The 12,890-nt window shown below is 37.1% G+C and overlaps 1 protein-coding gene across 2 annotated transcripts in view; it reads left to right on the top strand.

The window, feature by feature from the left end:
- The first annotated feature begins 986 nt into the window (after positions 1-986).
- The window catches only part of thoc2 (THO complex 2), a 32,817-nt gene continuing 20,913 nt past the window's right edge, over positions 987-12,890 (top strand). For both annotated transcript variants that reach the window (XM_061739928.1, XM_061739927.1), the window contains exons 1-13: positions 987-1,102; positions 7,577-7,632; positions 8,059-8,150; positions 8,570-8,621; positions 8,728-8,798; positions 9,851-9,972; positions 10,070-10,203; positions 10,913-11,073; positions 11,213-11,305; positions 11,586-11,741; positions 12,194-12,366; positions 12,510-12,705; positions 12,797-12,835. In XM_061739928.1, the coding sequence (XP_061595912.1) occupies positions 1,038-1,102; positions 7,577-7,632; positions 8,059-8,150; positions 8,570-8,621; positions 8,728-8,798; positions 9,851-9,972; positions 10,070-10,203; positions 10,913-11,073; positions 11,213-11,305; positions 11,586-11,741; positions 12,194-12,366; positions 12,510-12,705; positions 12,797-12,835 (1,410 nt within the window). In that variant the 5' untranslated portion in view covers positions 987-1,037. The remainder of the gene's footprint in view (positions 1,103-7,576; positions 7,633-8,058; positions 8,151-8,569; positions 8,622-8,727; positions 8,799-9,850; positions 9,973-10,069; positions 10,204-10,912; positions 11,074-11,212; positions 11,306-11,585; positions 11,742-12,193; positions 12,367-12,509; positions 12,706-12,796; positions 12,836-12,890) is intronic.

The following is a 12,890-nucleotide window of genomic DNA, read 5'->3' as shown; positions in this document are numbered from 1 at the left end:
TTGCCTTGTCAAAGTCCTGACCTGAATCTGATTTAGATGCTGTGGCCTGACCTTAAAAAGGTGGTTCATGCTAGAAAACCCTCCAATGTGGCTGAATTACAACAATTCTGCAAAGATGAGTGGGCCAAAATTCCTCCACAGCGCTGTAAATGACTCATTGCCAGTTATGGCAAACGCTTGATTGCAGTTGTTGCTGCTAAGGGTGGCCCAACCAGTTATTAGGTTTAGGGGGCAATCACTTTTTGACACAGGGCTATATAGGTTTGGACTTTTCTTTCCCCTTAATAATAAAAACCTTCATATAAAAAATGGCATTTTTGGTTTAGTTGTTATCTTTGTCTAATATTTAAATTTGTTTGATGATCTGAAACATTTAAGTGTGACAAACATGCAAAAAAATAAATCAGGAAGGGGGCAAACACTTTTTCACACAACTATATGATATTTAGCCAGTAGAAGAATGACATTAACCAAGAGAGACACTGATTTGTCAATTGTATCTATGTAAAAAATAATATTTGAGTTTTTTAATTTTGGGATGTCTAAAAGTTTAACATTTCTAATTTCACACCAAAAAGTTTGTGAGACAGGATACGATAGAAACATATGATCAAGTGATTCTTCAGATTCATTACAAAAAGCACAGGGGTCAACTTCAAACTTAAATCTTTGTCTTAAAAATTCAACGGTTGGACACTTTACTAGTTAACTGTGTTGAAGTGATAATTTGAGTAGTTTATCTATCTGAAAAACATAAAGAACTAGATTGATACTAAAGGAGTATACTGTGTTAAAGTGAGAAATTGAGTAGTTTATTTATCTGAAAAACATGAATAAAGAACTAGATTGATACTAGAGGAATTTACTGTGTTAAAGTGAGAATTTGAGTAGTTTATTTATCTGAAAAACATAAAGAACTAGACAATACTAAAGGATTGTAATGCACGTAAACGCAGCGCGAGCAATCCCATCATGCAACGCGGCGCTAGCAGGTTAGCAGCGGCGGCTAACCATTTGACCCTGTGTGTGTATGGAAGATGGCGACACTTATTATCCCTGCTGAATGGATCAAAAACTGGGAAAAATCAGGAAAACACGAGTTGTGAGTAAAATCCAAGTGCATTGCGTTCCTAAAGGTCACATTTGTCCAACCACTGATATAAATAAACCGTTTTTCTCGGCTAGCACTGCAGGCCAGCGCTGTTAGCTTTTAGCTTCACCACAACTGCTCATAAACGTAAACACGTTGTAGAAATGTATTCATGCGATATAAGTGAAGTTTGACGTCGGGTATTATCGATGGGGCTGTAATGAAGTAAAGAAAGCTGGCTATTTTGAGCGGGGGGTTCGTTTGTAAACACGTTGCAGCTAAGCTGTTAAAACCACGTCTAGCGGCTCCAGATGTCGCACAAGAACATGTTTTAACCGGTTAAATCTCTCACATGCATCTAATAAAACTATCTACCGTTACATTTATGTCGAAATATAACCTTTTAGGGAGAGTTAAAACAAAAAAAAAAATGTGAATGTGGAGGGAACCCGCGCTATTAACACATGTCACAAACCTTTACGAATAAACAATTAACACATGGAATTAGTGCGTTTAATTAATTTACTTATGGAAATAGTAACAATATGTTTCCTTGCTTCGATATATTTAGATTTAGACGTCTTTCCTCAACTTGAGCTAAAGGTATACGCAAGTTAAGAGGTTATTTTAGCAAACTGGACCCCAGTTTCAAAGCTTTGTTGTTGTTTTTTGTCTGCTTATATATTATTATTATTATTATTATTATTATTATTATATATACTGGACCTCTTCTCGAGATGTGTCTTTAATAAAGTGTGAATTGAATTCATGATTAATACCAAGTTTAGTCAAAACCTAAAGCATATATATGATTTTTAATATATGATCAATTTAATAGATAACATGTTTTTTTTCAAATATAATTAATATAAACATATGTGGGTGTTTAATAACTTAATCCCCCATGTAAATAGTACGAATATGTTTCTTTGCTTCGATATATTTAGATTTAGACGTCTTTCCTCAACTGCTTATATATTAATGGTTAATACCAAGTTTGGTCAAAACCTAAAGCATATATATGCATTTTGATATATAATCAATTTAATATATAACATACAGGTGAGAGTGGGCTAAGTAGTGCCATTTTTTTTTTACTTTAAGTGCCTTTTAAAGAAAGGGGATTACAGCAAAGCCTCCAACTAAAATTGGTACATGTAGTTTAGGATGTTGTGCATCTCTGGGAACAATCACGTTGAGTCTAAAGTAAACTGTATGAGAAATATAGCTTCTTTTTTTTTAAAGCAGTTTTGTGGCACAAATTGCCCCCTGGTAAGTTGTGCCTAGAGAAAATACGCCGGGATAAATTGTGCTATTGGCAAAACATATCATTTTAATCTCACGAACAATGATGCTATATAAAAGCAAAACAAATTTAATACAAAATTGCTTATTTATGGTTTATTTAACAGTTTGGTAAAAACCTAAAGCATATATATGCATTTTAATATATAACATATAATAGTTCTTTTTTTTTAAATAATTAATAAAAACATATGTGGGTGTTTAATAACTTTCCCCCATGTAAATAGTAAGAATATGTTTGTTTTTGCTTCGATATATTTAGATTTAGACGTCTTTCCTCAACTTGAGCTAAAGGTATACGCAAATTAAGAGGTTATTTTAGCAAACTGGACCCCAGTTTCAAAGCATTGTTTTCTTTTGTCTGCATTAATGGTTAATACCAAGTTTGGTAAAAACCTAAAGCATATATATATATATATATATATATATATATATATATATATATACATACATATACATATATATAATCAATTTAATATATATAACATAAAATGTTTTTTTTTTTTTTTTTTTATACTTAATATAAACATATGTGAGGGGCGGCATCTACTGCTAGTCTGAAATTAAAGAAACACAGGGAAACGCACAACGGGCACACAAGCCTTTGAAATCTGTAATAGAGAAAACAAACAAACAAAGAGACACGAGAACAGGCAGAGACACAAACAGCAACCATTTCAGGTCTCTGAGACTGAATCAAGACTAGGCTACCGGTACTGTGATTATCTGTCCCCCAAAACTGGAGTGAGTATGTAGGTGAGTGAGGTGGATGAGCTCAAGCTCCCTGCTGTACAAGCTTAAGCTCGTATCTGATAGCATATGTACCATATGCATGTGCTGGATGGCTGCAAAAAGATTTGTAGAAGAAATATCAATAAAAACATATTAAAACAAAAAAAAACAATGTGAACATATATTTTGGTCTATGATGTGACCACCAACTCAAACACAGAAACACCACCGTGTCACTTTGTTCTGGGCGGCTGAGGTCTGAAAGTTTTCTGAGCTGTTCAAGGAGAGTACTGCTATTGTGCAGTGGTTTAACCCCCGCCACCCCCATCTAACCTGTTTGCGTTGAGTACAAGCATAAAGGGCTATTTTACTCAATCACTGTTGTTTTGGGCATAGCATGTCACAGAAATGTAATTAAATAATCAGGAAGTTGTCAGCTTTTGAGAAAACGTCATTATACGGGTCTTTTCAGGGATAAGGAATCAGGTTTTATTGGCCAAGTATATGAACATACCAGACAGGGAATTTGACTCCGGTTATTATTGCTCATTGTACAGTAAAAAAATAAAATGAAAAATTATTAAAAAGTTGAATGTATTGCATAATTTCTAAAGCAGAGCTGCGGTGAGATTGCAGTTCAAAGTTGATTTGCAGTTTTAAAACCATTTTAAAATGTCTTACCTCTAATAGTACTAATTCCAGCATCTGTTCAAGTCTGCTGTGCAGAAAACGTAGCGGTAAGCCTCAAGGCATTAAAATATTTATAGGGGTTATAGAGTTATTATAGCACAGTGGCTTTGTAGTTGTTGCCTCCCAGCATGAAGGTTCCTGGGTTGACTCCTGAGCCCAGGAGGAGTCTCTCTGCATGGGGTTTGCATGTTCTCCTCGTGCTTGCTTGGGCTTTCTCAGGGTACTTGAGTTTCCTCCCACAGTCACAAAACATGTATATTAGGTTGATTGATGATTCAAAATTGCCAAGTGTGAGCATGTATGGTTGTTTGTCTATATACGTGGCCCTGTGATGGACTAGAAACCTGTCCAGGGTTTACTCCTCCCTTTTGCCTGTAGTGCACTAGGATAGGCTCTAGCAAACCCTAAATGAATGAATGAGTTGATCAATTTGAGTTTGAATTCAGTTCAAATATGTAAAAATAAAAATGGTAAGCTTAGGCCTTCCCTCTGCAGCAGAAGGCTTCTTCAAACCAAAAAAGGTAAAATATCATTAAATTAAATAACGTGCAATGTTGATGGGAATGAATATTTATTTAAAGGGGACCTATTATAAAAAACACGTTTTATCTTGCTTTAACATATATAAAGTGGTCTCCCCTCAGCCTGCCAACTCAGAGAAGGAGGAAGCAACCAAATTCTGCAGTGTCTGTACAGCCGCCCGGATGAGCCATCCAGTGTGACGTGGCTTCTACAAACCGTTCAGATTTGCGCATTTTCGTTACGTAACCAAAATGGAAACCACGCCCACAACTATAAAACCGTGTCCTAATCCAGCCTTCTGCATGCGAGCGCCGACTATCGCATCGCACTGCGTGACATTGGATGCTCTCTGTCCATCTCCCTCCAGCCAGCTGCCACTTTATTGAGGTTTTTGTAGTGAAATGAGGAGGTATCATAGAGATAACTTCTCATTTCAACTAACTGGATCAGCTGTTCCTCATCCATGACTGTTTCCTACAGCGCTTTCAACTGGCTTTCAACGCGAGCGACAGGAAGAAAATAAAAGCAGGGCGTCCGACAAATATTCAGCTCAAAACGGCGCGCTGCGTTGCTGCGGCCAGTTAGGACAGTCCAATAGAAAATAAAGCAATGGAATTGATTTTGTCGCTGATGCTCGCTCGCATCGCACGGGACACGGTTTAAAGCCTGAATTATGGTTCTGCATTAAACGCAGAGCCCACGGCGTAGGTTACGTGGCGACGCGCACCGTACGGTGTGCGCCGAGCCTTGATATTATACAAGTGACAGATGTCAGTTTTGTTTTTGTTGTGTTTTGGTTTCCCTGCCAATTCTGAATTTTCCATGATGCATCATGCTGCAGGTTATATTGTTCAACAACTGAACATTAAATGAACATTAAACTTATGTTATCTCTGGGTGATGGCAGCTGCTTTGAACCAAGACTTTTGTGGTGTTACTAAAGTACTTGGCTTTTAAGTCTTTATTCTCTCCAAACTTGGTTATTTAATTACTCAAATCTGGCTCCATCATCCTCATAATGTCCTAGAACTTCGTGTGTGTCCCTACACTTGCTCTCTTTGATGGTGTAGTTTCCTGCCAAATGCCAATTGAAAACTAACTCAAGGATTTGTGTGCATAACATCAAATATAATCTGTATCAAAGCTCAAAGAGGTCCACATTTTTGTCTTAGGTGATTCTTTTTAGGGTCAGTTGAGCTGCCAATCAGCAGGTCTTTGATTTCTGTCTTTGATTCAACCCATCTACCATGTTCTGTACCATGTTCACTCTTTAATTGAAGGTAATTTGGTTTATTAGGGTCCATATTGTGAGGATGCTACTCACACCGAGGGTCTATTTTGCATTCAGGCACCCTGCACATGCTAACAATCAGAATTGTGATTTTATGCAAATGCTAACCTCCTTAAATCATGCACATTTCATGCAGTCACTGAAAAACAGTTTGAGGTTTCTTGCCCTTGTACATTATAATTTTGTATGAACTGCACCAGCTCACTTCCAAATGTGGTTTGCAGTGTGCAGGACTTTGAGCGTGATTCGTGCATTTCAACAGTTCAGTTTATGGATCTGGATTATCTTGTTTTTAGCGGTGCAAAAACAAGATAAACTTTATCGATCTTCTAGTAAGCATTAGTTTCTCTTTTCGTGTACAAGGCAATCATTACTGCCTTTCTCCATCGAATTTTATTATTTTCATCAAATTTTTAGCAAATTATTTAAACAAAAGCCAACCAAGCAGCAACAAAAGAAATTCAGGGCTCCAGACTAACTTTTTTCACTAGGAGCACAGTAGCCCCGAACTGAAAGTTTTTAGGGGCACAATCAGAAATTTTAGGAGCACACATCGTTTATCGACACGCTAACCAAATTTTTACATTTCTACTACATTTCAGTGTATTAGTAATACGTATTTCATAATAGATTAATGAATTACCACAATGTGCTGTTTCAAATGCAGTGTTACATTTTATTGTGCACTTTTAAAGATGCCGCAACATAAAGTAAACTGACAGCACCATTGCTGTCATTATATATAAAAAAAACATACATTCACATGATAAAAAAGTGCTTGGTAACAAAGTGCTTAGTAACCTTTCAGCCATGAATTTAACTGTTAAACACAGTACTTAACAAATGTACAAATATTGGGGGTACTGGCCAATAACATTTCCCTACTTGTGTCTTTAGTTAAAGCAGCTCCTCCTGGGTTCCACAAGAAGGGTCAGAGGGCCAGCCCATGTAATTGGGCCTCCTAGACCTTTTACCTGAACTGAACCATGCTTGAACATGCATGCCTTCACTCAAATAACTAAGGATCTTACCAAGAAATATTCTTATTTCTAACCTAAAAATGCCATTACACCTGATAACACACATCACTTAAAAGGTTAGGTGTTTTTCCCACGTGTTAAAATTTTACTTTCATTTGTGTCAAGCAAATTTTAAGTTCTAGTTACGTTTTAAGTTAGAGTTTTGGCAGTGTTCAAAATAAAATTATGAGACCTGCTGTATTGGAGCACATTTTCTTTTAGTTAAAACTGTAGCGGGGACAGATGTTTAGAGGAACCTATGTATGTACCGGGTGAAGGCTGATTTATGGTTCCGCGTTACAACAACGCAGAGCCTACGCCGTAGGCTACGGCGTAGGCTCTGCGTCGATTTAAGGCGGAACCATAATTCAGGCTTTAGGGGAACATATCTGAGAACAACCAGAAGAATATAGAGTGGATTAAAAATAAAAGTTAAGCACTGAGCTACATGTGTCTCCCGTCTGGGCCATTGCAGACTCATTGCCTGTGTTACCATGTTACTAAAACCATAAAACATACCCGCCATCTCTTTCTTCTAACTTTAAGTGCGCAGCGGCAGCGCGTTGTCGCATTAAATGTAGTCCGGGCGTAATACCTGCTTTGAGCTGGTGAAATTAAACGGAAAAAAAAAAAAAAAAAAAATAGATAAATTAAACAATTCCTCGAGGCAGAAAAAAATCCTGGCAAATTTACTGGTCGCACGTGTGCGAGTGGACATGAAATTCAGTCGCACATACTCAAATTTTGGTCGCAAAATGCGAGCATTTGGTCGCAGTCTGGAGCCCTGAGAAAGCAAAAACAACAGACAAAATAGGTTTTCAGATCTCACCATGCAACCTTGATATACCTTCACATTAGGTTTTGACTGTCGTGTTTTGGTAGATTAATTGAATTGGGTTTTTTTTTTCTCTTCTTTTTACTTCATAGTGTGCAACTCTGCAAAGACCTTACAGAGAAAACTGATCATGGAAGTGAAATTAGAGGTAAGTTCAACATGACTTTTGTGTGTTTATCAACTCGTGTAAGCACTTGCCTATCTTTAGAATTACATAATTTTTTTTAACAGATATATTTATAAGGTTTTTTTTTAATTATCTTCCAAATTTGGATCAATATAAGTAAGTTAAATTGTTTTGTAATGCTTAGACAGCTGAATGTAGAAAATTTGGTTTTGTTGTGACACACTGGTAGAAGGGTTGTATGGCTGTGGAATATGTTTGCTTTGCAAGCTGAGTGTGACAAAGAGAGGATTACATTCAAAGCTTGTAATATTTCCATCTGCCTCAACTAAATACTTAATAAAAGTGGATGAATTATTTTCACTTGTTCAGATATATCCTTTTGTTTAGATGTGAAAATGTTTTGAAAACTATTGTTTTAATTGTTTGCTTGTTTGTTTATGTCTGCAGACATACAGGCCGCCCTATATGAGCTCTGCTGGCAGGTTGTACAGGGAAACCTGAAGTTGGATCTCGTTGCCAGCGTCCTTGGGGACATGATGGTACAAATGTTTTCATTTGTGTTACTTGATGATCTATTATGTAAATCAGTTAGAAGAAGGTGTACATTTGAATATTGTATTCCTTGTTAACATTCAGTTGTGGCATCTCTCTTTTCAGTGGCATTTGTTCAGACATATGGTGGTTTCAAAACTTATGTTACTAATGGTGAATTATTGGGCCCACTCACAATTATACTTCTACTAAATGTTGTGTTAAAAAGTGTGATTTTATGTTTTTAATTACTGAGACATATTTGATTGGAAACCAAGACCCTTTTGCAAGTATGGCCTAAAAACAAACAGACAAAAAACAGCTTAATTTGCTTGAGAGTGGGACTGAGTTCTTAACGGTAAATGTGAACCTGCCAAAAGGTTTGTTGCCCAACTTTAACTCTCTTATCTCTTTGTTTTTTTTTCAGGAACTCAGAGAAGACATGCCATCAATTTTAGCAGATGTGTTTAGTATACTAGGTACATTTTAGTTTTCTAAATGACTGTCATAAAATCTAATATTACTAAGGGGTGGAGAAACTTGGAATGTGTGTTTATTTGTCATTTTTTGTCTGCTTTTTAACAGATTTAGAGACTAGTGCACTGGAAGAAAAAAACAAGCGTGACCATTACACTCAGTTGGTGGGAGCATGTTTGGTAAGATCTCATTTAACATCTAATTATCTTTTTACAGCCGATTTTTATAAAGAAAAATAAAAAAATGTGGGTTATTGTTCAAGTACAGCTTACTTAAAATTGTCATTGTAACATCTCCAGTTGTACAGAAATAGTGAACTCACAAAAGAAAAACAAATAGTTCAACTATATATCAATACAATAACATTTTGCAGAGGATGGGAGCCTTAAAAAAGAAAGGAAATAGTCTTGTGCTTGTTTCTGAAAGGCATCTCTTTAAGTGTAAAGTGTTAGTAAAAATAAAAAGATTTAGAGAAGGTCAAGGGATTAACTTTGGCAGACAAGATCCCTCTTTGGATGTCTGTTGTTTGTTTGTTTGTTTCTCCTGGGTATTGCATTAGCCATATCAGGCAGTAATTCTCTCGGAGATTATAGCTCCTGCTCTGATGGTGTGGAAGGATTTCTGAGATCCTAATTAACTGCCACAGCTGATGCAAACTCTGCCTTGTGAGGCTGTGAGACCTCAAGTATCAGCAACACAGTTAAATTCTGCTTATTAATGTCACATTTTGACTCTTGACTGAAATAGCACTAAATTCGGTATTTCAGCGATTGGTTGCTGGCCTTAAATTCAGTAATGAGCATATTTTCACAAACTAAATGATATTTAAAACACATCATTAAATAAAATTAGTTCCTACTTTTTTCAGTTCAATAAAAGTCTAACTATGATAAGAATCACAGTAGGTTTTTGTTTAACTTGTTTTTAACATTAACTATTCTCCCAGTCTGGGGTTAAAGTAATATACAATACATAGGCTGCCTGAAGAGTCTTACTGTTAAGAAATAGCTTGTTTGGCATTGTATTTTTTCTAAAATGAACTGCTGCAGCACGGCCATGTGAGATATTTAAATGTCTTGACACACTGAGTTTCACCTTTTTATGTAGAAGAAATTGCTCATTTTGGATTAAATTATATTTTAGTCTCTTGGTGTCATAAATGTCCTATTGATTGTGTATGTAATGAAGTGATAAAGTGATTTAACTTTCTGCTTATGTCTTCTTCTATCAGTACTTTGTATCAGAGGCTATCCTGAAAGAGAGGTTGGATCCGGAAACCCTAGAATCACTTGGCCTCATCAAACAAGCCCATCAGTTTAATCAGAAGATTGTAAAAATCAAGACTAAGCTATTGTAAGTAGAAGTAACAATTATGAAAAAGGTTTCATCCAACTTCTTGTGCTTCATGATGCACTTATGTAACTTCTTTTTTTTTTTTTGGTCTTTTCAGTTACAAGCAGCAGAAGTTTAACTTGCTACGGGAGGAGAATGAAGGCTATGGCAAATTAATCACTGAACTTGGCCAAGACCTGTCAGGCAACATCACCAGCCACATTGTGCTGGAGAGCATAAAGTCCCTCATAGGTACCTAACAAGCCCTTTTTTCATTTGTAGTGATAACTGGGGGGTGTTTTTGTTTGGAATTGACAGTAATCCATTAAATCAATCAGAAGCCTATACAAGGAGAGTGCATGGATAGCAACTCTTTTGACTTCATCTCACTAGCAACTTGTTAGATCATGGGTGACTAAATTGTAGAAGGTTCCTGCTTCAAATCCCGGGCCTGGTAGCGTTTGCATGTTTTCCTTCGGCTTGCGTGGGTTTTCTACGACACTCTGGCTTCCTCCCACAGTCCAAAACATCTATTAGGTTGATTGATGATAAATTGTCTGAGGTGTGAGCGTAGTGAGTGGTTATTTGTCTATATGTGACTGGTGACCCGTCCAGGGTGCACCCATGACTTTCACCTGTAGTGAGTTGGGACAGAGCGCTCACGGGGTCTGCTTCAGCATAGAGTTAAGCAAGTATCAAAAATGAAAGGAATGAAAAGGGTTTTTTTGTTTAATCAGTGACACAGAATGCTTGTAATTATTATACAGAATATGTAATAAACTCTTCTTATTAACCAGAGATTAAGTCACTAGGTTTTTTTTTTTTTTCATTGGTTTTTGTTGGGGTTTGTGTTTTTGAATCTTTCCCTGTCGTTGCGCAATAATAGTTTTGAACTGTTTTTTTTTTTGTCTTTTTCTTTAATCCCCACCTGCTTTTATATTTCTATTTCTTTTGCATGTAGGCTGCTTCAATTTGGATCCTAATCGTGTTTTAGACATAATTTTGGAGGTGTATGAAAGTCGCTCTGACCAAGATGAGTTTTTCCTGTCCCTCATCAAGTCCTATATGTGTGAGCCGCTCACCCTTTGCCATATACTCGGCTTCAAGTTCAAGTTCTACCAGGTGAGAGTACCAGCAATGCTCAGTTAATGTGGTAGCAGCCAGACTGTCCAATAATAAAATGATCTTAAGGGTATCTTTCATCTATTATTTGTGTATTCCACAATAATGAACCGATTTTTTTCCTTGTGCCTTTACTCAGGAGCCCAATGAGGAGACCCCCAAGTCTCTTTACCACGTTGCTGCTGCTTTGCTTCACCATAACCTGATAGAGTTGGAGGATCTTTATGTTCATGTAAGAAAAGACTCTGAAAGTTTAGCTGACTGTCAAATTACTTGATTATTACGTTTAATATTTGCATCGCTGGTTCCTAGTTTGTGTCTGTCAAAGTCGTAGGTTTTCCTGTGAAAATTCAGAACTAATGGCAACCATGTTAAAGTTGCTGGAATTATTTTTTATGTATTATTGATGTGATCAAATTTGACCTAAATTTTCTTCATCAAATATGAAACTAAATAACATACTCGGCCTGCTGACTGGAGTTCTTATGCTTATGGCCTCTCTCTTGTTCCAGCTTATGCCACTGGATGTCACTATTGTAGAGGAATACAAGCGCGAGATCTCAGAGGCCAAACAAATCGCTCGAAAGCTGGTCATGGTTGTGTTGCCCTCAGAAAAAAACGAAGACAGGGATAAGGAGAAGGAAAAGGAAGAAGAGAAGAATGAAAAGGTAATGAAGCATTTTCTCTCATTTTTGTTGCATTTAAATCTGAACTTGTTCACAAAAGTTACTGTCAGTCTGGATTGATTATGAAGACGAGACATTTGCAAGTGATATTGCTTTAAAATGAAGTCTGGCAAATCTGGGATGATTATAAAAATGTACAAGTCCAACATTTTTATCTCCCGAATTCATATTTACATGAAGGATGATTTTAAGGTTAATAATATGATAAATGAATTATCATTTTGAAATCTTTAAACTTTTGGTTAGTCATTTATTTTAAAAGGAAAAAAAAAAAAAGGTAGTTCCAGAGTAAAATGTTCCCAGGCTCCGACATTGTAGGAATCTGTAGCCGGGAACACTTTTAGCAGATTGCTTCGGGGTGTGGAAGGACTCGTTCATGGCTCTAGCCACAGGTATGCTCTTAATTACTTTCTTTTTTCCTTTTGTTCCAACAGCCACCTGATAACCAAAAGCTTGGTCTTTTGGAAGCACTACTTAGGATTGGAGACTGGCACCACGCCCAGAGTATTATGGACCAGATGCCTTCCTTTTATTCTACTTCTCACAAGGCCATTGCACTGGCGCTCTGCCGGCTCGTGCACCTCACTGTGGAGCCTCTATACAGAAGGTGATGATTTCCACGTGACTTATTGCTCACTCTGTAGTGTATTCACTAAACACACACAGAACTGCAACAAATAAAAGGGAGACGACAAATTAAGAGAAAGAAAGAGATTAAAACAAGTTCTGACGTGATGTACTCTGTTGCAGAACTGGCGTACCCAAAGGCGCACGGGGCTGCGTGATAAATCCGCTGAGGAACAAACGGGCTCCTCGACCTGCAGAGACTTTTGAGGACCTGCGGAAGGACACATTCAGTATGCTCTCCTACTTGGGCCCACATCTCTCCCATGACCCTATCCTCATTGCCAAGATCGTGCGTCTGGGCAAGGCCTTCATGAAAGAGGTACAGAACCCCCCCCCCCATATAAAGACACCTGCGGCCCTGCCTCAGTTTTATTTTGACTTATATATCTTTGTTTTCTTCTTCGTCTCAGTACCAAAGTGATGCCAGACCTGAGGTCAAAGACAAGATGGTATGTATGACACTAAATGTCCTCCTTAATGTAGCACTACTGTAATTAAAAACTG

This window comes from Cololabis saira, chromosome 14 (assembly GCF_033807715.1).
Source record: "Cololabis saira isolate AMF1-May2022 chromosome 14, fColSai1.1, whole genome shotgun sequence".
Classification (NCBI taxonomy): domain Eukaryota; kingdom Metazoa; phylum Chordata; class Actinopteri; order Beloniformes; family Belonidae; genus Cololabis; species Cololabis saira.
This window is presented reverse-complemented; position numbering and strand designations above follow the sequence as displayed.